The sequence below is a fragment of the Narcine bancroftii genome, chromosome 13, assembly GCF_036971445.1.
Source record: "Narcine bancroftii isolate sNarBan1 chromosome 13, sNarBan1.hap1, whole genome shotgun sequence".
NCBI classification, from domain to species: Eukaryota; Metazoa; Chordata; class Chondrichthyes; order Torpediniformes; family Narcinidae; genus Narcine; species Narcine bancroftii.
Genome location: NC_091481.1, coordinates 85,319,509 through 85,345,706, shown reverse-complemented (window position 1 = coordinate 85,345,706; position 26,198 = coordinate 85,319,509). Strand labels below are relative to the sequence as shown.

Below are 26,198 nucleotides of genomic sequence, written 5' to 3'. Positions count from 1 at the left end.
GCCTGTGGATCCTGGTGGCCCCTGCACCTCTCTCCTGCTGGCAGCAGTGAGAACAGGGCCTGTGGATCCTGGTGGCCCCTGTACCTCTCTCCTGCTGGCAGCAGTGAGAACAGGGCCTGTGGATCCTTGATGATTGCTGCTATTCTTCTAAAGCAGCGTTCCACATAACATAGATTTTATTGATGGTGGGAAGAGTTTTTGCCAATGAGATACAGAGCTATGTCCACTATCTTTTGCAGGGTTTTCTGCTTACGGACATTGCTGCCCCTATACCAAGCCCTGATGCAGTCAGTCAGCACACTTTTCACTACACATCAGTGGAAGTTCGCTAACGTTTCTGATTTCATACCAAACCTTCGCCAACTCCTGAGGAACTAGAGGGCCTGATGTGCTTACTTCACAATGATCTTTGGAGTCCAGGAAATGTCCTTTGAGATAGCAACCGACTTCACTGGGACTCATCCCGCCTCTCTGCCTCTGGATTCTGGACTTCTCGACTGAAAGATCAGACTTTCCAGATTGGCAGCAAAACCTGCTGCCCCATTACATTGAGCATTGGTGCAGCTCAGGTGTGTGTGCTCAGCCTGGTACTGTTCATGCTGCTAACTTACAATTACACTGCCAGATTCCGATCTAACAGTACGGTAGTTGGCCTCATGAGCAACAATGATCAGTTGCATTAGATACGAGGATGAAAAGCTCATAAAATGCTGTGAGAACAACAGCTTGTGTCTCAACAGGGATAAGACAAGGGAGATGATTGTGAACTTCAGGAGGTCTAAGGTCGACCATTCTCCACGACACATCAAAAGTTCTGTCATTGGAAATGAATAAATGTATTCCATTGGAAAAAATAACATACAATTTAAAAAATAAAGTCACATTATTTGAACAAATTTGGGAACCGTACATGGAACATAACAGAGAGGGCTTGCCTCGGACCACCACCCCCTAAAATAATAAGAAGATAAAATGACTTGATCCAGTGTGTAAAAGTAGATGACACCATTTTCTTGTTTATTTTCATTGTGTGATGACATTGTTTAATGGTTTTATTGTATTGTATATGTTGAATGTTTAATGGGTTTGGAGGGGGTGGGAAGGTAGGGGGAAATAAAGGGGAGAAAATGCCACTGTGTATATTTAAGAGGGAAATGTTTGTGTGTATTTTAATTGATATGGTTCAAAATTAAGAAAAAAGTTCTGTCACTGACAGAGTGAAGAGCACAAAGGTCCTTAGTCTGCATATATAGGTCAACCTATCTAGGACTCAACATCTCCTAGTTAGCAGGAGACTGAGGAGGGCAAGGCTACCGGCCCCATCTTGACAACATTTTACTGGAGCACAATTGAGTGTGTCCTGTCTGAATCATTCTGTGGTATGGTAGCTGAAAAGCATCAGATCAAAAGTCTGATCATTAAAACAGTCCAGAAGATCACTGGGGTCTCCCTTTCTTCTACTGAACAGATTTACTGCACGTGTTGCCTAAACAAGGAATTATAGGAGACCTTTTCCATCCAGTGCACAGTGTCTTTAATCCACCATCACCAAGGAGGAACAAAATCAGGACTGCCAAGCTGGGGAATAGCTTCTTCCTGCAGGCTGAGACTGACGAACAGTATCCTATAACTGTGTCGATTTACATTTAGACATACAGCATGTCAACAGGCCCATTCAGCCCACAAGTCCTTGCCACCCAATTTACACCCAAATAGCCTACATCCCCAGTACATTTCGAATGGTGGGAGGAAACCAGAGCCCCTATGGAAAACCTAAGTAGACATGGGCAGAATGTACAAACTTCTTACAGACAGCATGGAATTCAAATCCCAGACCTAAATGCTAGTGCTGTACCAACCATCCCGCCAAGCATCCCAAGTATTTATACTATAAAACCCCTGGTATCCGGCACCTATGGAGATTGGTTTATACTGGATAATTGTATTTTACAGTTGCTTGAAATTCCGTGATAAGGGGCACGCCAATTTTAAACTTGCATATTTTTTATCTATTGATTTTTTTTCTGGCGATTGTTTTTGCCGGTTGCTTGAATTCCGGATAACGGGGGTTTAACTATTTATTTTGATTATTTATGTGATCAATCTGTAGTGTGTTTTTGGGTGTGCATTATGCTTTGTCGGGATGTACGGGTACAATCAGATAATAATGAACTTGGATTTATTTAATTGCTCAGTTTTTGTGCTGACTCAGTTCACTTCTTTGATTGAACGGCTTGGTTCATTTGATGCTGAAGAAATAGGATGCCCTTGATGTGTTGATGCCGAGTTTGAAACAGGTTATATGAAAAGGGTTCTTATCGCAGAAAATGCTCATTGCCATTTTCATGAAAGAAACGCAAGAGCGATCTCGAAACACGAGCGAGTCAGACGGAACTGTGGCAAACATACAAGAAGGGCTTTAGGAATGAATCCTCTCATTGGAAATGAAAGATATTGCAATGAACATGCTGTGAGGAAGATAAAATGTCCACAATGCAAGATCCAAAATGGTCTGCAAAAATGGGAATCCATCATGGCAGAAATACGGCACACAGGAGATCTGCAAGAGCTAAAGCCGGATCAATGAAAGGAAAGAAAAAAAATGAACCATTTGCAAAGAGATCAAAACCATGGATTTCAATGCACAGCACAACCCAAGGGACAGGTTTAAGAGATTAGAAGCAAGATTATGAGCAAGTAGACAAGATCATTGGAACCCAGATGAATGTATATTACTGGGTCAGATCAGACAGATGCAGAAAGCACAATTATATGTCAACAGATCTTTGCTTTGCCTGTCTCTCGTTCTTACAGGTTGAAGATTTTCCTTCAGTACCGAGAAAAACTCTTTTCCTTCCCAGTCCCATTCAACCCACCCTCCTTGCTTTCCATGTATAATTTATATAACAAATAACTGCAAGTGACTAAAAGGTTAATCCGATAGGATTAAGTGCAATATTAAATAGAAGCCATTAGAAAAATAGGTACAGGAGTAGGCAGTTCAGTTATTCAAGCCTGCTCCACCATTCAATATAATCATGGTTGATTACACAACTCTCTCTCCTCACCCCTTGATCCTTTTAGCCAGCAGGGCCACATCCACTCTCTTTTAAAATGGCCTCAACAACTTTTCTGTGGGACGGAGTTTCACAAGTTCACAACTCTCTGAGGGAAGAAGATTCTCCTCATTCAGTTCTCAAAAAGTTTCCCTTCCTCTCAGCCCATGTAAGCAGGACTTTCTGTTAAAACATTAAGAATGCAGACTGTTGGATAAAAATTCAATTTCTGAAACAGTCCATTCTAAGTACAGTAGAAGCCTAAATATTCAGACTTTACAGACACCCAGTGGCCACAAGCGACCACACTCACTACAGGTAACCTTTCTACAGAGAAATTCATCTGTCGGCTCTATTTTTATTTTACAATGTTCATTTTAAATATAACTTCAAGCATGACATGCGTTTAATATAGTGAAATAATTTATGCTTACATTTTTGTCAAGTGTTGCCTTTATTTTTCGTTTTGATAAATGAAACACGCTGTTTCTTTTCTTTGGCTTGGCTTCGCGGACGAAGATTTATGGAGGGGGTAAAAAGTCCACGTCAGCTGCAGGCTCGTTTGTGGCTGACAAGTCCGATGCGGGACAGGCAGACACGGTGTACTTGCTAATGAATAAACTATCAAAATTTATTTTCTTTATTCCTCCTTAAATTTGAATTTTAAAAGTACTGCCGACAATCTGGAAAATCCGGACCAAGTCCTGACTTTAGGACTTCTACTGTACACTGCATTTCGTTTGAACTAATGCAAACCTGTTTCTCAACATTCATTGGATTATCAAGAAAGAGCAACCAGCTACAAAAGAGTGGGGAACATGTTACTTGAAAAAGATACCACAATCACAACCAGTTTTACTCAAGAGTTATTCTAACAACACTGACAGAACCTTGTTCTGACCTTGTTATTCTCCACAAATGTTAATCTCACCTACGTTCCTAAGTGGAGATGGAATGCCAAAGCAAAGACCAGGCACTTATTCGAATTATGAGACTGCAAAACTCATTAGGGAGTAACAATGGCACAAGGAACCTCCAAAGAAAATTTGATGCACATAGGTCAATGGCACTGATAGAATCTCACAGATCAGCCTACTGAGGCCACATTAGAGTTACCTTCATACAACGGAGAAACAGGTCTTTCAGCTCACTGTAGCTATCTGTACAAAAAGCATTTGCCAGCACTTGGACCATACCCTGGTATGCTTTGGTAATTCGACTTCTCATCGAGATACTCTTTAATCTGCTTGAAACTACTCACTCAGGCAGTTCTAGATTCCAAAAAAAATTCCTTCTCAAATTGTTTCAAAACACCTAACCCAAAACTTTGCTCTAGTTTTGAATACGTCTGCCAACTGTCTACCCATTCTACGCTCATGATTTTGCACATCGATCAATCCTCGCTACCTTCACTTAAAAAGAGCGTATACAATTAGACCCCCCCCCATCCCAGAAAACATTTTGGTCAATCTTGTCTGCAGCAATCACATTCCTCCTTAAGTGCAGTGTGCAGACTGGTACATAGTTCAGCTGCAGCCAAATCAATGTTCAATAAAGATGTACCATAATATCTCTGCTCTTATATTCTATGCCCCAACTAATGGAAAGCTAGCATATTTACTTTAACCACGGCATCTGCAGACTTTCGGTGTTTTATTTTTCCCTTTTTACTACCTTGTACCTTATTTACCACCCCATCTACCACTTTTAGGGACTTTGGCACTTGTACACCAAGATCCTCAATACTTTCCCAAGACTCCATCAATTTTATTGTGCAATACACAAACATGCGGGAAAAACTCAGCAGACCATGCAACATTTGTAGAAAGAAAAGGGGATCCAACATTTTGGATCCAAGTTCTTTGTCAAGGTACGAGTAAAAACCAGGCAGGTGCTCGAATGGATGAGGCCGTGGATAGACTTGTCGATGTTGGAATGGTGTGTGGAATTAAAATGGTTGGCCACTTGCTATTTTCGTGGACAAAATGAAGTGATCTCCCAGTCTGCATCCATTCTCCCTGATGTAGAGGAGGCCACAATGGGAGCACTAGATGCAGAAAATGATCCCTGCAGATTCACAAATGAAGTGTTGCTTTACACACTGCTTAAATGAATCTACCCCCAAATTGGGGGAACATCTTATATTCCGTATTAACATCGACCTTCCAATTTCTGAAAACCCCTCTCCTGAGTCTCTCTCCTTTCCTATCCATCTCTTTTCCTCCAGATGCCCACCCCTTCTACTCTCCTATGAGAGCTACCTATGCCCCTATCACTTGTCAGCTTTGTTTCTCTTCTCTCCTCCCACCTGTATCCACCTATGACCTCTTAACTGTTAGCCTGTGCTCCTCCTTTCTCTCCTCCTGCCTCCTCCACTTTTTTATTTAGGCACCCGCCTGCTTTTTGCTCATATCTTGGCAAAGGGCTTGAGCCCGAAACGACGGTTACCCTCTACTCCCAAAGGATGAAGTGTGATCTGTCGAGTTTCTCCAGCACATTTATATATTGCACTGCAGCGTCCGCACACTTTCTTCTAACCTCAATTTCATTACACAGCATCATCAATTTCTTCAGCCTACCAGCTCCCTCCTGAGCAATATTCCCATCCACACTGATTCCCTTTGCCTACATTAAGACCTGTATCCTATCTTTTAAAAAAAATCTTTTACACTAATCAGGATATCGATGCATCCGATGATGAAACAATCCGGATGTTAGATGATCCAATTATCTGAATGGCCTTGATGATTTTCAAGTACATCACTAGTTGATTTTAGTTGACTCCCGTCGGAGGGCAAATTGGTGCCGAAGGCACATCCCGAGTGCTGGAGTGCAATGCTCACCTCCTTTCAAGTGACAGCATGCTACCTGCAATACACTGGTTAATTTGAAAGATGCAAAAAGTGAAAATAAAGAAACTGGTTTAAATGGGGAAATACTAGAAGCATCAAATTATTATGGTTTAAACACTAGAGGCAAAATACTGCAAAGCTGGAAACATCAAATAAAAGCCAATGTTGGAAATACTCAGCAGTGGAAGTAGCAACAATGGAGAGAAAAATACAATCAACACTTCAAACTGATGATTTTTCGGAAGAACCAGAAATGTTCATTCCGATTCTCTTCAAAGCTTGCCTCACCCAGAGTGCTTCCAGCGCTGTCTGTAACCACCCGGGACTGTTCTGAATCCCTGAATGCGTTCAGCATTCCATAATTAGAGTGAAACACTGAAGTCTGCAGACTCTGTGATTGTAGTAAAACCACAGAAATGCTGGATGAACTCAGCAGGTCAGTGTCCATTGGAGGTAAAGATATATAACAAAATTTTTGGGCCTGAGGTCTTATCAAGGTCTGAGTAAAAAGCAGGCAGGTGCCTCTGGGAACCTTCCCTTCTCCCCACTCTTTTAATTCAGGAGCCTGTCTGCTTTTCACTCATAGCTTGAAGAAGGGTTCAGACCCAAAATGTTGGTTGTATGTCTTTACCTCCCATGGGCGCTGCGAGACCTACGGAGTTCCTCCAGCTTTTCTGTTTTTACAGAAAATTAGCCTGCCCAGTCAACAAAGGCTCAAAACACTGGCTAAACGAGAGAACGGTGGGATGTAACAGAGAAAGAAGCCCCTTCACAAAGTCTAAAAATAACAAGTTGATAAATGTTACAGACGTCAAAAGGTCAGATTAAATTTGATTTAAAACAGAGAACAATTAACAGCTGCCAGTTTGTGGTTGGACACTCATTAGCTGGTTTCCCAAATTATGAGAAAAATGGTTGAGATTTTAAGCCCAAAGCCTTTGACAATACTAAAGGGTCTCAGCTCAAAACATTGACTATTCTTTATCCCCTACTAATGCTACTAACATGTTGAGTTCCTCCGCAGATTGTGCTTGGCTTCAGAACCCAACATCTGCCGTCTCCTGTGGAATCGGTTTGCATTGGATGTTATTCATAAACTCTCTAAACACCTTGTCCAAAAGGCCATGCTTTAAGCACGAGCTTGAAAATTCTGTAAAAAAAAAAGTCTCCAAAGCCAATCCAAAACAACTTCCCAACATGTGCATAAACTCGCACCACAAAGAATCACCAAAAGTAGATCGGGGCAGACAGGAAAATAGTGACAAAGGAATGTGAGGGAAACAGACCACAAAATCAGACGGCAATCAGTGACTTGACTGTAAGAAGTGTCCTCGGCACTTAATATGAAAATCAAACCAAATCATTGATACAGAAAAATTAGTGAGAAGTAAAGCTTGGCAAAAAAGGCTTTAAACAGAAAAATTAGCTTTTAAAATATAGATAATAGACCTAAAGCTCACAAAGGAATGATGAATGAAATAGATTTGAAGCTACAGGCAGCTGAGATTGGGATAAACTCACACATATGGCGATGAATCGTAAAAAGTCGGCCAGAACATTGGAAGAATGGGATGAGAGTTTCAATGAATGAGCTTCGAGGATGAGCCAGCTACAGAGCAACATTCAGACCACCCATTAGGGTGCCTGTGCACAATAACTCTTTTACAAACTTATTGATGTCAAAAGGTAACAGCAAACATAACTAACAATGAAATATACTCTGAACAAGAGCATGAAAAAAATGTTCTGGACACAAGGTACTATTTTGGCAATAGCAAAGAGACAGTAAAATCCCAGAGAATAAATGCATCCAGTTAAGTTGGTGAATTTCAGATTGAGGCATTAATCAGCTGATATTTGGCTTTCTCATGACTCTCTCAGCAGTTTAGCTATGTCTGTGCGTTCATTAAAATGCTATGCATGTACCTTATTAAGTTCCTCAATTCTTCGGATTAAGAAAGGATTGCTTGATGAATTTTCGAAGTAGACATAATCTGGAAAACAAAAAAACAGATCCTCTGTTATTGACATCTCTTCTTTCTGCTTTTAATACAATGCAATAGTTACCATCTGATTGGGGAGCTAATAGAATCGATATTATTAAAAACACACAAAAATGCTAGAGGAACTCAGCCGATTTAGCAACATCCATAGGAAGTAAAGATACATTACTGACATTTCGGGCCTGAGCCCTTCTTTAAGGTGTAAGCAAAAAGCAGCTGGTGTCTCAATAAAGACTGGGGAGAGAAAGGGGGAAGAATGGGAGAGGGAGACATCCAGACCAATAGACAACAGATATAAAATGGATACAAGAGGGAAGGTGAGAATTAATTTTGGCTCTGTGAAAGGAGACAGAGGGAAAAGAAGAGGGTGCCCAGATGTTAGATGAGATGTTGTTCCTCCAACAGTTAGAGAGTTGATTTTGATTTTATGACCAACACTGCTTAACAATAATCAATGGTGGGAGCATATACTTCAAGAACCACAAATGTCACACCCTCTGAAGAAAAGTTTATCGTTACTGATTACTCCCACATAGCTACATCCAGTTGTATCTCATTCCAACAAGACAGCCTGAAATACACTACTGTGTATTACAGGAGCCCATTTATCAATATGATACAACTCAGTACCATACGATCTGTATTACATTATTTCCTGATGAAACTTTCATACACTTGAGGCTCCTGAAGTTTGTGATAGTCAAGATCTGTTTAATTTCTGATACAAATTCCAAGAATTTGCAACAAAGTATTTACGCACCAGATTACAGACTGCAAGTTTGATTTGCAACTCCCTTCCAACTCCATCATCCCTGATATCTTAAATTTATTTTAAAATCTATATTTTAAATGCTAAATGAAAGTGACAAAGATGTTGGATTATTATAGAAATCATTCATTGATCTATATTTGGGAAAGGAACTTGCCTTTTGAGCTGAACTCATATAGTTGACGGTTAAATGCCCAATGAAACTGAATAAGAAAGCACTTGGATAAAGAAACAAACACCTGGGCAATAAATGGAGAACTTGCCACCAGTACAGAAAAGCTCAACAACATATGGGATGTTGGGCTTCATTAATGGGAGATTGAGTTCAAGGATCTTCGGTCAGACCACAATTGTTTTCAGTTCTGGTCACCTCATTACAGGAAGGATGCGGAAGCTATGGAGAGGGTACAGAAGGATGTTGCCTGCATTGGAAAATAAGTTGTACGAGGCAAGGTTAGCAAAGCTGGGACTTTTCTCTTTGGAGTGAAGAAGGATGAGAGGGGACTTAACAGAGGTCTATAAGATTACGAGAGGCAGGGCAGGAATAGCAAACACCAGAGGTCATGTGTACAAAGTGAAGGGAGAGAAGTTTAGGGGAGACATCAAGGGTAAGTTTCTTCCCCCCCCCCCCCCACAGAGAGTTATGGGTGCCTGGAATGCCTTGCCAGGGATGGTGGTGGAGGCTGAAACATTAGGTGCATTTAAGAGACTGCATTAGGTGCATTTAAGAGACTGCCTCAACAATGGGCTAATGAATACGACGTACACTGACGATGTCGACGCAGTGATGCTGTACGTTGCACACAAGGTCTACGTCGCGACCGACATCCACCCTTCGAAATCACCATGACTCAGTTATTTTAGTGTTAACGTCCTGTGCGAACAGCCACTACGGAGGATAAGTGTGAAAAATATCAACAGATATTTATCGCGACAGCTGTGTAAAAACCATATTTAGGCAGGCACATGGATAAAAGAGTAAAGGGTTCAAGGTAGGGAGGGTTTTGCTGCCCCATATATAAGCAATATATGGGGCAGCAAAACATGCTGGGCCAAAAGGCCTGTAGCGTGCTGTGATGTTCTATATAGGGTTGGAAAAAAGTAGGTTTTCCATGATTTAAGTATGTTTATTACAACATCATGACTCCTTAGAGTGATTACCCACAATTTACCATTTTCACCATAATGAAAAGCATACCATTTGCCATGTTCCAAAATTCCCAATATGCATTTCACCAACCCTATATAATTGATAATATTCCACTTTCATACATCAAGGTGCCTCTGCACTGTATTTAGCTCAGCCTCAGCACTGAAGAATTCACTATTGAAGGTAAACAGTTCTGCAGATGCTGGAATCTAGTGCAGTACACAAAAGGGCCAAAAAACTCAGGAGGTCCATCGAAACTCCCTCAAAAATCCATCTAAAGCAGGGGTGTCAAACTCAAATTCACAGAGGGCCAAAATTAAAAACTTGGACTAAGCCGTGGGCCAAACTAAATATTTATTGAGAATTTTCAACAACATCTGCATGTTTTCTCTTCTTTCAACATATGTAATGTTAAACTTTTTCTTATTAAAATAAATGTTTAATAATAGTTTTGGTTAAACTCTTTCCAGAAGAAGCATTAACAAATGAGAAATAAAATATTCAATAAATAATATTTCTCTATAGCCTTTAAGCTCCTTTAAAATGTATTTTTTTTCACAAGCCAACAAGTCAAAAAAATAACAACTTGCTTCAATGACAAACAGGTTTGTCTTTTAAAATGATGAACATAGAGTCTGCCTCCCACCTGTCTTGAAAGGTCCTGTTTTCTATCTTTCGTTTGGCCATTTTTCGTAAGGGGTTTATTACATGTGAGTTAGGCGACAGGTCGCAGATCCTAATGAAAGTAAAGAGAGGAGGTGGGGGCGATTAGCGGGCTGACGGGCCAGCGCCAACGCATTTGCAAAGCATTCTGGGATTTGTAGTATTAGCCGTGCATGCGCTATACTGGCGCGGCGGCCAGCGGGCCAGCTCTAATACATATTTGATATGATCTTGCGGGCCAAATATAATTATATCGCGGGCCAAATTTAGCCCGCGGGCCTGAGTTTGACATGTGTGATCTCAAGTAAAAGGCAGTTGACGTTTTGTGTCTGAACCCTTCTTTGGGTGTGCCAAAAATCAATACTACAACTTAATATATTGACCATCCCTTTGCCTCCATAGATGCTGTGTGATCTGCTCAGTTGTTCCAGGCATTTGGTTTTTTTTTTTCCCTTCCAGATTCCAGCATCTGTCTTTTATCCACATGCGCACAGTTAAAATTTTCTATTACCATTTGTCTGACTCCTTGATAACTCTCGCGTGAATTACAAGTACTTTTTAAGGACAACACACCAGTTCAGGTTGGAAAATCTCACCCGCAGATCAAAGTTCAGGTCTAATACAGTGACAAGTTCTCTCTCTGTTGTTCAGGCCCCTGGCTAAATGAGATAAGCATTCAAAGTCTGAATGACCACAAATTCTAATAATTTTCAATTTAATTGAACTTTCAATGTTATAATCATTCCAAATTGCCTCACTGAAGAGACGATAAAATGGCACTTAGCCACTTCAGGAGATGCTTGAAATGATGACTGTAAACTTGGCCAGATGAATTTTAAGGTGCATCCTCACTTGCTTAGAGAGCAAGCTCTCTAGTTTGAGACCTGGACAACTGAAAGCATGGCCACTAACCACCAGGTGATAGAATTAGAAACACGAAAGAGCACAAAATTAGAGTCGACAGATCTGTGATTTGTAGTGTTGCAGAAGTTTCAAAGGTAGGAAGAGCAGATGCACTTTGGTTGCAGCCTCAAACTTTCCCAACAAAAGGTATTGATGTGAAACCTGCACTGCACTTGCCCTGAGATTTCTCCATTTTGCTGGTCAGTGCCAACAACATCCAATTCTCACCATCAACATCTAATGCTCCAATTAAATTTTACATAACCAGATAACAAACATTATATGGGTAGTGTTTAATCCCAACACTCTCTAATGACAATTATAAACAAACTCAAAGGATTTTTAAGCCTTAGAATGTTAATTATGCAGCATTTCTGCAACAATTATTTTGAACAGAATGGAAATTTCACAGGAGAGGAGGACATAGATCTGACACTATTCTGAAGTGTCAAGGTTTTTTAAAAATCTATAGAGTTCCTATTTCCAATTGTATGGAATAAAATGGAACTACAAAATATGAGGAAAATTAGGAGTTAAATCAGTCCATCAATTACCTAGTCAGCACTTACTACTCTATCAATAAATCTAATAGATTATTTGGTCATACATCACACTGTGATCAACCCTTGCAAGAATTAATGGCTGCAATTTCTACATTGCAACAAGGGCAACACAATTTTTAAAAAATCATTTTTTAGACTGCAATGTTGGGAAAAATAGCTGAAAATATTAACATAATTACTGCCCATGTGGTCTTTCACTCTGGGCACCTTTGAAAGCTGCAAGTACATGAGTGCAACAGTCCCAGTGGTTGGACGTGCGGCAGAGTAGATGACCGACAATGAATTTTTCCAGTATAATTTACACTGCAGGCTTCCTCCAAAAAGTTGCTGGGGTCCTGCAGGGTAAATCGCGGTTCAGGAATTGATTCAAAATTCCTGCACATTTCTTTTTAGACTGCCTATGTAGTGGAAAAATTCCTTGATTGTGGTGTTACATGCCTGCAGTCTAAAAATACAATTGGCTATAAACCTCCTTTGAATTGCTTTGTTTCTCAGAGCTCCTCAGAATCACCCCAGTTTTGTGAATTCTGGGTCCTGAAGGAAATACCCATGGGTGGTTTCAATTGTAGCATTCACAGAGGAAGCCAGATAAATATGTGATAGGAAACTATCTGTTGGCTGTGGGGTTAGGACTGAGGAATGGAACTGGCCATAATGTTCTTGCAAAGAACCAATCAACAACCTCCTTCAGCATTCTGTGGATTCTGGGAATGGAATTACATTTGTGTTAAAAGATTTGAATTTATAGTGCACCTTGCATGTCACACTCAGGACAACACAGTAACAGGCCTTTCCAGTCCACAAGTTCACGTCGCCCAAATACTCTAATTAACTACAACCCGAACGTTTCGAAGGGTGGAAGGAAACCAGAGCACCTGGAGAAAATCCACGCAACAAACGTAAAAACTCCTTACAGACAGAGCCAGATTCAAACCCAGGGACTGCAACAGTATTGCACTAACTGCTATGCTCACCATCCCACCTTAATTATTGCAGCTAATTAAGTATTTTTGAACTGTTGTCGCTGTTGACCTACAACAGTGGAAAAGTTACCTCATCTCTTTGAAAGTAGCATCTTGGAATCTTTTACAACATGCATTGAACACGACTTAATACCAAAAGTTGTGTGGCATGCAAAGAGAGCATTTCACTACATCTCAGTACAGGTGTATTTATTATTATCACCTGTACTGAGTTGCAATACTCCTTAACAGCCAAAATTCTCTGAGAGGTTAGATTCAGGTCTCCAAGATAGGATTTGAACTCGCACTGTAAACCTCTGGCTCTGAGGTAGGTGTGAATTATATAAACATGCGCTAACAGGTACTCGTTATTCAACTTCATAAGCACATGTAAGCAGAGTTATGTAACACAGTTACTGGTCCCTCTGGCCCACAAGTCCATGCTGTCCAATTACTACACCCAATAGCCCTATAACCCCCCCCCCCCGGTACATTTTGAAGGGTAAGAGCAAACTGGAGCCCCTGGGGAAAACCTGCAGAGAGACAGGAAGAACATACAGGCAACATGGGATTCAAACCCAGTCCTGATTGTTGGTGCTGTAACAGCGTGGCGCTAACAACCCTTATAGCCTTTTAGTAGTCTTTAATTGACCACATCGTGGATTGGATTTTTAAAGTCTCTAGGATCTGCCAAATATTTGCAAATAACTCAACCCAACTCAGTTCCCACGGGTTCTTTCACTACTTTCTAACCCACTTTTTTCAACTGTGCAGTGTTGTCTTTTTCTTATCATTATTTCAAGTTTTCCATTCTTTAAAAATTAGGTTTGTAGATTAGAACTTGCACACTGCATGTTTCTAAGTCACAAATGATTGTAGATTAAGAAGATGAGAGCCACATGGTGCACTAGTCACAAAGTGAAAACCCTTGGGATACAAGTGGATTAATTCAGTAGCAGGAAGCAAGGTGTCAAAGATGACAATAGACAAAAAAATCCGCAGTCACTGAAATAAATAAAATGAAAATACACAAATGCTGGAAGAACACAGCAGGCCAGCCAGCATCTAGTAGAAGCAATAAAGCCAATGTTTCGGGACGGGACCCTTCATCAAGACTGGTGAAAGAAAGGAATATTCAGAGATTTTAAAAAGGGGGTGGAGGGAGAGACGTGATTGGCTAGACGGAGAGAATGGAGGGGGGGGGGGAGATTAGTGATAGGCCGAAGGGAGAGAAGTATAATAGGAAGGAATGCATGGAGTGGCTAGGAAGAATGGAAGGGGAGTACTGACAGTTCTGCAGTTTGTTGAATTCCAACCGTAACAGCCTTCCTTTCACAAAGCTAACACTTAACATAAATAGATGGTGAATGGAAAGAAAATAGGATAGCCAGTAATGTGCAGATTATCACAATCCGCTGATCCTTCAATCCTGTCAAGACCATAAAACAGTACAGTCTATAAAACAGTATAGTCCTTTCGGCCCAAAATGTTGTTCTTATTCCACAATCAATCTCACCCTATCCTCACTCACAGCTCTTAACCCCTATATTTCTCATACGTCCAGTGCATATCTACTTGTCTTTAGAATATCCTTATTGTATCAGTAGGCCCCTTTTCCTCTGGCACCTTGTCCCAGGAATTAAATGGGACAGGGCCCAGTGGGAAAAGTAAACCACCAACCACCAGTGTCAAATTACATCATTCTCGACCCCTACTCACATCCCTGGTGTCAGCTGATAAAAACCAGTGGAAAAGGAACAGCAGAATGTCACCTGTTTCTGGTTGAAGGTAGAACACCCCGATCCCCAGGGATGAGTTGTGTCCCAGTTAAGGGTGGTCCAGTGGAAACAGCACAAAGGGCTTCCTATCCAACGACTGCATAGGATGCCAGTGGAAAACGCACCATTTACCCTCAGCAGTGCATTCCAGGTATCCACCTCCCTCTGTATTAACAGAAAACCTACCTTTGACATTGGATCAAGCACTTTGGAGTTATGGGTAACCTTGTGGAGCTTGAGTGCCACAACCCAACAGCTTTTTGGCGTGGAGTTGAGGTAACTAAAGTATTATTTACGAAACCATTAAATTTTGCATCACAAATCTGGATGCCTTTGGACATGAGATCGAGGGCTGAAGGGCCTGTTCTTATTTCGATGAAACATAGTTAAATTGCAAATACTGCAACTAATCAAGCAAACAAAAGCTCAACTAGTTTCCCTCCATCAATGCACTCATTTGACTGGCTGAAGTTGTCCTCACATTGAGTGACTTCTTCAACTTTAATCACTTTTTCTAGATCATTAAATGTAGTTATGGGAAACCTCATGGACCCAAGGTACCCATGGCTTTTTGTGGAACGGAATTACTTGTTTCAGTCTTATTCAACTGCTCTCCAACTTCTTTCTTGCATATTAACAAATGTAGTGGTGCTACTGCCTGTAAATGTTATCCCTTATACTGCCAATTACCATCCTCTTCTCATTTTCTCATCTATACATGTTACGTCTTTAACTCTTGCCTCCATCTGAGGAGACAGATTAGCAACAAACATCCATTACTCACCCAGAAATTATCAGTTACTTTGACCATACTCCAACTTCACTGGATTTATCCCATGGATAATAGTCGAACATGATGTCTTCATCATCAAGGTGTCTTCCTGAACCAGTTTTCCCTCTCACAGACCCTTTACCATATCTCATTATTTTTCCACACATCTGGACTCATCTCTCAAGGGTCTTGGGATTCACACCACCGGCCTCTAAATCAAGTTCCAGTAGCCTTTTATTGTCATTTTAAAACCAAACTGCAAATGCAGTGTATAGTAAAAAGTGTTCCTCCAAACCATAGTGCTACATAAAACGACACAAAAACAGCGTAAGACAACACAAGACTACACTATACTACAACCTACACAAAGCTACATAAAACAGTGCAAACAATACAGTAATTAACAAAAACTAGACAATAGACACAATAGAGATAAGTTACAATATAATCGACTCTGGATATTAAAAGTCTGATAACTTGAATGAAGAAACTGCCACACAGTTCACAATCCATAGGAGCCCATAAGCTTCAACACCATCCACCATGGGGCCCCGTGATCTAAGATAGCGCGACCTCCAGAACCTCAATCAAAACAATACAATCCCAGACACCATGAGACACCCTCCGCAGAGCATGCCACGATGTCCCCGCCTCGACCACTGGCAACAAGCGATGCAGAAGACTGGAGGCCTCGTTCCCACTGCAGAGGCTCGGTTCCCATAGCAGTTGAGGCTGCGTAGCTTCTTCTCAAAGGTCCATTGTTGCAATATGGAAATCGCCAAGCAATAACGTCTCACAATGCTATACTGCCCATTTTTCCCAATTAGAAATTGTGCACAGTGCCTTACTTAAAAAGTTACTGTAGCACCAGGTCAACGATCCAACATTTCCATCTCTCAGCAACACGTGCCAATAATGTCATGGTTAATGTGCAATGTATTTGAAATACAATTCTAAATAATAAAATATAATCTACATCAATATAACCCAAATTTTAAAAAATGCAAATAATTGGAACTTTACCTGTAATCCAAATATAGACATCTAACCATCCACTTCAATGTGCAACTGCAACAAAGCTGCAGCCAAGTTAATGTTACAGTACTAAGCTCAGCTACAAAGCTCTTAAACTGGAATTCATTTCCTATAGTCGTGTTGAGTAAATACTGAGCCATTATTAAAGTGCAAGTTTCAGAGGATATTTGATCAACACGTGTTGCCAAATTTTCCATTTCGCTACGGTTTTCTGGAGTGCACCATCTTGCTGCTAATTTTATCAAGAGCTCACTGGTGAAACACAAAAGGTTTCTCCACCTCTCGCGTTTCATTTGTCCGGTATCCTATCACCTCCTGGTCTCCCAAGCTACTTCCTCTCCTTTTTATGCAATCTTCCCTTCCCATCAATTCTTTCATTAGTGGGAATCTCCTGCTTAAACGTGCTGCCATTTTTTTGGGGATGGATGGGGAATGGGAGAAGGCAGTAGTGGAGAAAAATAGAATCACAGAATAGTTTTCTTTGCCATAGAATTACCCAATTCCCTCTTCAAGGTTACGATGTCTCGACCACATCTTCCATTCTCGATTTCAACCACTTGCTGTCATGTGCTCTCCTCTACTTTGTGTAACTATGACCCCTGATCCTTAACCCTGCCATCAAAGGAAACAGCCTCTCATTGCCTATTCTGTCTAGATTCATTATTTTACACACCATCTAATTCTCCCCTCAGCCTTCTCTTCTCAAGCCTCTCTAACCCATAACCCAGGGAACACTCTCTTAATTTTTTTCTTTCCAATGTCTATTATTTCGAAGTGCAAGTGCTTTAAGGTCCAGCATGAATGTCCTGTTTTTGTAATCTATAATTCTGTTGACAAAGCTCAGAACTGTGTACATCTTATTAACTGTTTTCTCGAGCTGCTCTACCACCTTCAATGACATGTACACCCGTATAACTCACTCAAAGGGCCTGCTATTCCTACATCCATTTTTGTCAGTATTCTTTATATTGTCTCCCTCCATTCTTCCCTCCAGAACGCTACACTTCAAATTTCTCCCGATTAAATTTCATCTGCCCATTCTACCAGTTTGTTGGTATGTCTCCTGCTGCAATCTATGCAATTCTCTTCAGTGTTCACAACATTGCTAACACAGGAAAATAGGTGCAGGAGACATAACCCCTTAAAGTAACACAGGCAATCTGCCCCAGACTTTAATACCTCTTTTGTGCCAGTTCTACAGAGCCCTTTATTCCCTGATGTATAACTACAGTACCTCTTTTTTTTTAAATACTTCCAATTATCCAGTCTCTGTAACCCTCCAACACAGAATTCTAAATATTCGTCACTCTCTACACACCTTGGTTTTATATGACTGCACCCTATCTTGTAACTAGACAGGCCCCGACTTACGATCTTCTGACTTACGATATTTCAAAGTTCCATACTTTTGATTTTGAGTTTCAATGTCCCAGCTGCCCAGCATAGTAATTCTGAATGCCACAGCTACGTGAGCATCCGAGCTCCCGACGCCACAGCCGCCTGCGCATCCGAGCTCCCGACGCCACAGCCGCCTGCGCATCCGAGCTCCCGACGCCACAGCCGCCTGCGCATCCGAGCTCCCGACGCCACAGCCGCCTGCGCATCCGAGCTCCCGACGCCACAGCCGCCTGCGCATCCGAGCTCCCGACGCCACAGCCGCCTGCGCATCCGAGCTCCCGACGCCACAGCCGCCTGCGCATCCGAGCTCCCGACGCCACAGTTTCAACTTGCAATAATTTTGACATGATGTGCGTCCAGGAACCAAAGCCCATCATAAATCAGGGACCACCTGTACATCCCATTGTTACTGAAAACATCCATCCTATCATATTTGTTTAGGATTTTATGTTTCAATACGGTCACCCATTTTCTACACTCAGATCCAAGTTCTTTAAATGCTCATTCCAGACCAAACCCTAACCTTACAGAATTGGCTCTGAACTGCCGCCAGAGCAAGAGACAAAAACCATGCTCTGTCTGGTCACCTGAACAACTTGTACAACTTGAACAATAAAAGCCAAGATGCCATTTGCCTTCCTATTGTAATTTATGCAGATAGAGTACCTAGATTCATCTGTATTTCACTCACTGGCAGTCTCTCTCTCTCTCTCTAGCGAGATAAAGCTAAACTTCAGCATCTGGGTCAACAGTGGAGCATGAGCCCGCAGTATCATAGACATAGACTCAGGCAGTCACTACTTGGAAACTGGCTGTATGCCAGAGTGCCCGTGTTGACCGAGGGAAAAACAGGGAAAGACAAGTGGTTGCCAAGTGAAGGAAGAGACGAGACTGAGAAATCCCACAGCGGTCTCATCTTTGACTCACTGCAAAAATACTGATGGAACTTTATATACTTTACACAGCTCAAGCTCGAAATGTTGGTTATGTATCTCTACTATATAAAGTACACTGTTTGATCTGCTCCAGCACAGTGTTTTTGTAATGAATGATAGGACCCAAGTACTGAGGAGCAGAGGAAATTCAATATAGACATCCAAGATTTCCTGAAGGCAACAGCACGACATACAAAGCGATTAAGAACATAGAATATTTGTTTTTATTAGCAAAGGCGTGGAATAGGAGTAGGGAAATTACAGTGCAATTGCCAAGTGATTCCAATGAAAGGGGTGTAGATATTCACCAGGATGTTGCCAAGGATAACAGGTTTCAGCTCTACATGCTGAGGTTGGTGTCAAAATGAAATTTAGAAATTATGGCTTGAACCCCAATGTCTACGATAAGTTAAAGAGTATGACAAACAACAATCCATCAAGAATTAACCATCCTCCAGATCGAAAGAAAATTATTCACCCCAACCCTCGGTCGTCTGTAACTTCAATTGATTTTTTTATTCCTTGCTTTGAATGTTCCTTTCTGCCATCTACTTCAATTTTAAAGTCAAGCCTCATACATAGCACCATATCAAAAGTCTTCTGAAAATCCAAGCACATCACAGAGCACATTATCCTCATCAATTCTCTAATGCCATCGAAGACTATATAAGATGTAAGCACTCTTTGTCCTTAAGAAATCTGATTTTCCTTCAGATTACAATTACTCTTATCCCAGGTTAATGTTTTTTTGAAAGCTTTCCCACCATCAAGTTTAAACTGAATGACTGCATTTGCTGGGCTTATCCTTATCCCATTTTTCTGAACAAGGGAGTAACATTTGCTACTTTCCAGTCACAGAAACAGAAGCAAAGGGCTCTGTGGCTGAAACACACACACACAGGTGGCAGGCTGTGGGCGACTTGCAGGCAAGGAACCCACACAGGCTGTGGGCGACTTGAAGTCATAGGTCTGCGGGCTGCTGGAGACTGGCTCGTGAGAAGCAGGAATTGGAACCAGGATTCGAGATGCTGAGGGCAAGGATGGCTCCCAAAGGCTTCCTCATCGTGTCGGAGGTTTGGATCCAGACTCGGGCTGCTGATGGTTTGAACTGAACTGGAGTCTTGTGCGGATGCACAGGTTGGCAGCGAATTCACAGACACTGGGAACTCTGGAGGGACTTGGTTTTACTTCTTTCTCTGGCTGTATGGGGGCGCTGGGCAATGCTAATGGCGAATCTTTGTCTGCCTTAGGCAGACTAAGTTAGGCAATTTCATGTAATATTCCTTTCCGTTTTAAGTGCAATAAATAGTGTCTAGTACATACCCTTCGGCCCTCATTATCTGCAACTTTAATCCCATTTTCCCTTGAATAATCATCAACTCTCTCCCCAATCTCACCACCCATCTATACCCATGCAGTGACCAATTAATCAATATCTTTAATATGGTGTGAAAAAACTGGAGCACTGGGGAAACCTGGTGAATGTACAGACTCCACACAGAGACAGCTCCCAAGATCAGAAGTTTAAATGGGTACAAAAAATAAGTATAGCTTAGGCCTATATATTTGAAGGTAGAAAGCTTTTACAACAATTCAAATGAGTTGATAACAAAAATAGCAATGTGATTATGATCCAATGGCCATTCTGAGTCGTGTTTGAGGGGGATCAGGAATAGATGCTTGATATTCTGGTTATGATATTCTAGGTTACAATTTTTTCAAAAGGATAGGACAAAAAGGGACAAGATAGTATTGTCAATCAAAGAATACAGAGAGGTGACATGTTCATGCAATAAATTCGGAGTCATAATGCTTCGTGAAAGCAACGCGGTTAGCACAATCTTATTACCGTGGCAGTGACCCGGGTTTGATTCTATAAGGAGTTTGTAGGTTCTCCCTGTATGTTCATGGGTTTCCTCCCACCATTCATAAACTACGGTGATTGTAGGTTCATTGGGGTATTTGGTGGGGGAACATATCTAAATTTAAAATGGATGGATAAAGAATCTCAGGATTATGTGTTAATGTCATACCATAAATCTGAACTTTAATGAAGTGAGATTGGTTTGGGAAAGGAGATAGATGGGCATCATCTGGAAGCTGGACCCTCATTAGGATAAAACAAAATTTGGGAATACAAGACCACAGAAGGAAACCACAAGGATCTCTCAGGAAGTTATGATGACATAGTAGTCCTCAAGTAGTACCTGAAATTCGACTACAAAATGATCTGGATGGTCTCGTGCATGAATTGCAAAACGTTAGCGGGTAATTGCAGCAAGTAGCAAGAAGGCAAATAGCTTTTATTGGAAAGAGAAAGTTCAGAAGTAGTGGTTTTACTTCAATTGCAGGGTGCAGATGAGGTCACACCTGGAGTACCACACAATTTTGATCCCTTTAATGAAGGATATAGCACTTTAGAAGCAGTTCAAAAGAGATTCACTCCAAGCAAATTCATGGGGTGAGAGGACTGTACCGTTAAAAGTGAATAAACAGACTGGATCTAAATTTTTTAGTGTTTAGAAGAATGAGCAGTGAACTTTTTAAAACATACAAAATCCTAAGGGGACATAACAGGATAGATGTAGATATTTCCATTAGTCGTGGTGAAAGAGTGACGGCACTGGAGCTATGCTCCTGGTAGCGTCACCCATGGCAGTATGGTCGATGGTGAGGTCCTTGACAAAGAACAATCCAACCAAGTCATCAACGGTGGAACATCTAGACGAAGTTACTCTGAACTCCAGGGATGTGAAGGCGAACGAAGACTGCAACAAATCCATCTGCTCCAATCATCGTGGTTTCAGTGCCATTGGAAATAGTGGATTGATCTGTGAAGAACTGTGTGCTTCTTGGAGTGCAACATCAAGGACACGTTAAACAAATACAAGCACAGGCATCTTCGTTCTGTAGGTCAATGGAACGAAGGCCATCATCCTCGACCAAGGGATAGACACGATGACGATTAGAAGAGTTTCAAATGAAAGAGACCTCATTTTGAGATAAGAGACTAGTGATTTAAAACTGAAACACATGGAAATTTCTTCTCATAGAAGATGGTGATTCTCTGGAATTCCCTGATCCAGAGCTAACTCATTGTATTATTCCAAGTGGAAGTCAAATCAAGGGATGAAGGACTAAGGGATTTGGCATAAATGGGTTGAATGGGTAGATATGCCACAATGAATGGCAGAGCAGGCTCAAGAAGCCAGGAGGTTCACTCCTCAGTTTCTTGTGTTCTTGGTCCATGTGAAGCAGGGGCGATCTTTTCGCTGGCTGATGTCACACCAGGCGCAAAAGGAGCATAGACAAGGTCAATCATCTTAGCCCTGGACAACACAAGACAACTTGAAGCTCAACTGTCGCTAGCTGCTTCAGGATAAATCGCTCCACAAGAAGCAAAGAAATAGGGTGAATCACTGACAGTTGCAGTCTTCAACTCGATTTCAAGTTCCTCATATAAAGAAATAGTCCTTTTGCACAGACAACAAGATCCACATCAGTGTCAGGGACATGTAATGAAATACTCTCCAATTGCATAGGCAGAGCTGCAACATTCAATAGCTTGGCATTACCCTAACAATGACTTGGTCTGTGGCCCTTCCATGCCCTCCACTGCCAGCATACTGTGGCTTCCAAGTGGTCCCTTCCCATGAAGCTCTGCAGAAGCCTTTGTAGTTGGGAGTACAGACGGACGAGAGAGAACCTCATTGAGGCATTCTGAATGCTAAAAGGCCTGGACAGAGTAGATGTGGCAAGGATGTTTCCCATGGGAGAGGAGTCTAGGACAAGAGGGTACAACTTCAAGATAAAAGGGTGTCAATTTAAAACAGAGATGCGGAGAAATTTCTTTAATCGTGAGTCTGTGGAACTTGTTGCCACAGGCGGATGCGGAAGCAAGGTTGCTGGGTGTATTTAAGGCAGAGACTTACTGGAATTTGATTAGTCAGGGCATCAAGGGTTATGGGGAGAAAGCTGGGGAGGATAGATCAGCTCATGATTAAAATGATGGAGCAGACACGATGGGCCTTCACCTGCTCCTATATCTTGTGAAGGCACATGATAAGGCCAATCCAAAACCTGCAAACTTAACCGCCAAGATGGATAGATGAAACACCCAAATAAGACTTCACAAATACTGGCATTCTTTCATTGTCAGATTATTTTTCTAAGATTCCCTCTCTAACATTACTTAACCACATCGCACCTGTGGCTTAAGGAGACAGCCTTTCATAACATGGATGGGCCAGTCATACCAGAAACATTCATATCCAGAATTTTCTGAAGGCAGCATGTTGATAATTTTTCCACAGAGATCCAACCTCCGTCTCTAATGAGAAGCAATTTCATGGCAGATCATTAAAAAAAGACAAGAGTTTCAAAAATCTGAGAGAAAGTTCAGAGCAGAGGAGGTTCACTGAATCTTAAGTCCTAGGCAATACCCTCCAATCTATCTTAGTGATGTCACAGTGGAAACAGCTTCATGTCTGAAGAGCCCTTGGCTCTTTAGTCCTTTACTCCAATGTCCCAAGGCAGACAAGCAGAATTGTGAAAAGCCATTCAATTTTGTACAAACAGTTGAATGGTATTGTTTTTAATGGTGGGAGATAGAAATGGTCCTTGTCCACTGCTCACTGAAAATTAACACAGGATAAAATTAGAAAGTTGGCCTTTAATGCAAGAGACGAATGGTCACTTTTCTGCGATTCTGAAAGATGCTGGTGAGAAAGCAGCTGAATATTATGCAAGGATGCGAAGGCCCATTTACAATCAGAGGCCATGCAACCAAGCCTCACTTTCTACTGATTCCTATTACTGTGGACGGTTGGTCCCATGAGGAGAAAGAAAGTCGATGAGATCAATAACTCTATAGAATTTGGATCTCACGAAGGATACCAAATTCTAATGGGGCTAGAGTGGATGTAAGGACGCTGTTTTCTTTAACCTGGAATGTTGAGAACATGGGGTCAGTTTTTGTCAGCGCTTCAGTACAGACTGGAGCAAATTTCTTTATCCACAGGCAAGGAATATTTGGGATTCTTCTCCTAGAAAGCTAACTCATTTTTTAAAATTTAAATTTAGACATCCAGCACAGTAACAGGCCCCTTGAGCCCGTGCCGCCAATTACACCCAATTAATCTACAACCCCTGTACATTTTATAAGGTGGGAGGAAACCAGTAGACACAGGGAGAATGTACTCAAACTCTAATTGCTGTAACAGCATTGCCACCCTTGTAAAAGGCAAAGGTGAAATCATTCATAAATATTAAGAGAAACAAGGCTTATGAGGTCAGCAGCACAGAGGTAAAACCCATGACCTTATTGTATGACAGAGCTGCAGGTGCCTGTACAGTCTGCTCCTGCTCCTTCTCCAGAGGGTTATGAGGTAGGGAGGGTTTAGTTTTAGAAAGGAATATATGTGCTATATTCTTCTATGTTCCACTTGCATTATGTCAATGGCAAAGAACTGACGTAAAAGGAGGAAATTAATATTGGTCAACCTGACTTCAAACATCAACTTTTGACTATGGTGAGATCCAACTTCTCCTTGACAGAGGCTGAACAATGATGCAAGTTGCATCTCAGAAAATTTAGGACCCCCTGTTGCACCTCCTACAATCCAGGTCGTTCTGGATTTCAATGCCAAGGTACCTGGTTAGATTTGGTACGTTTTGCCTGGTTTTCTCTTCCTGGTAACACCTCCAGTTTAAATTCCATACGGAATATTTTGGAGGATCGAGAACTTGAATTCAAAAGAACTGTGGCCGAGGAATGGTATTTCGAATTATTTAAAGTACAGGTATCAACTACTGATGACTGCCCGTCGTTCTGCATTCATGATTCAATTAGAGCAGTACAAGGGGTCCTGATAATCTGAGGTGCAACACTTTTAATGATGGTTTGGGGTCCATTATTTCACAAATTAAAAAATGAAATATCTTTGTCCAAATAGGTTCCATTCTACCCACGCACTGTTACGGTGACACGCAAAACTTGAAGTAAAAAAAACACACAATGCTGGACAGACTGCTTTATGTAGCAAAGATACATAACCAACGTTTTGGACTTGAGGTCTTCATCAAGATATGCACAAAATGTGGGCAGGCGCCCGATGTTACCTTGATTCATACCCAAAATGTGGGTTATGTTTAAGAACAAAAGATAATAGGGGAGCAGGAGTCGGCCATCCAAACCATCAAGCCTGCTCCACCACTCAATGAGATCATGGCTGATCTGATGATAAACTCATCTCCACCCACCTGGCTTTTCCCCCATATCCCTTAATTCATCTGACTATGTAGAAATCTATCCAACCTGGTCTTAAAAATATTTCCTGAAATTGATTCCACTGTTTCAATGGGCAGCAAATTCCAGATTCACCACCCTCTAGGAAAAGCAGATCCTCTGTCCTAAATTTACAACTCTCTCTCTCTCTCATGAGGTGAAGTCCGCTAGCTTTGGTCTCTCCTACCAATGTAAACAACTAACCTACCTCTCTATCTTTCATAATTTTAAGTGTTTCTATAAGATACCCTGTCATTCTTCTAAATTCCAGTTAGAACAGACCCAGACAACTCAATCTCTCAATATAGGGCAACACCTTCATTGCTGGAATCAACATGCTGGGGAGAGGGGGTGGAGCACGGAGGAGGGGAGAGAGGGTGGCCAGGAGGGGCGTGAGGAGGAGGGTGAGAGCGCACTAAATGGGACAAGGGAAAGGTAGGGGGGTAGGGTAGATGAGAGGGGAAAGAGGGGAGGGACGAAGAGAGCATGTGCACTAAGGAAAAGCAGGGAGAGGGAGTGGGAGAAGGTGGGAAGAGAGAGGGAGAGTGGGGGGGGAGGAGAGAGGGAGAGTGGGGGGGGAGGAGGAGCGTGGGGGGGGGAGGAGCGTGGGGGGGAGGAGGAGCGTGGGGGGGAGGAGCGTGGGGGGGAGGAGGAGCGTGGGGGGGAGGAGGAGCGTGGGGGGGAGGAGGAGCGTGGGGGGGAGGAGGAGCGTGGGGGGGAGGAGGAGCGTGGGGGGGAGGAGGAGCGTGGGGGGGAGGAGGAGCGTGGGGGGGAGGAGGAGCGTGGGGGGGAGGAGGAGCGTGGGGGGGAGGAGGAGCGTGGGGGGGAGGAGGAGCGTGGGGGGGAGGAGGAGCGTGGGGGGGAGGAGGAGCGTGGGGGGGAGGAGGAGCGTGGGGGGGAGGAGGAGCGTGGGGGGGAGGAGGAGCGTGGGGGGGAGGAGGAGCGTGGGGGGGAGGAGGAGCGTGGGGGGGAGGAGGAGCGTGGGGGGGAGGAGGAGCGTGGGGGGGAGGAGGAGCGTGGGGGGGAGGAGGAGCGTGGGGGGGAGGAGGAGCGTGGGGGGGAGGAGGAGCGTG

General features: G+C 42.3%; 1 protein-coding gene across 8 annotated transcripts in view; it reads right to left on the bottom strand.

Moving 5' to 3' along the window:
* Window positions 1-26,198, bottom strand: part of LOC138748536 (metastasis-associated protein MTA1-like) — a 102,172-nt gene that overhangs the window by 73,198 nt on the left and 2,776 nt on the right. For 7 of the 8 annotated variants that reach the window (XM_069908909.1, XM_069908910.1, XM_069908912.1 and 4 more), the window contains exons 2-3: window positions 9,447-9,569; window positions 7,835-7,902 (exon numbers count right to left, since the gene is read on the bottom strand). In XM_069908909.1, coding sequence (XP_069765010.1) covers window positions 7,835-7,902; window positions 9,447-9,528 — 150 coding nt within the window. In that variant the 5' untranslated portion in view covers window positions 9,529-9,569. The remainder of the gene's footprint in view (window positions 1-7,834; window positions 7,903-9,446; window positions 9,570-26,198) is intronic. The other variant, XM_069908911.1, reaches the window with a different exon arrangement.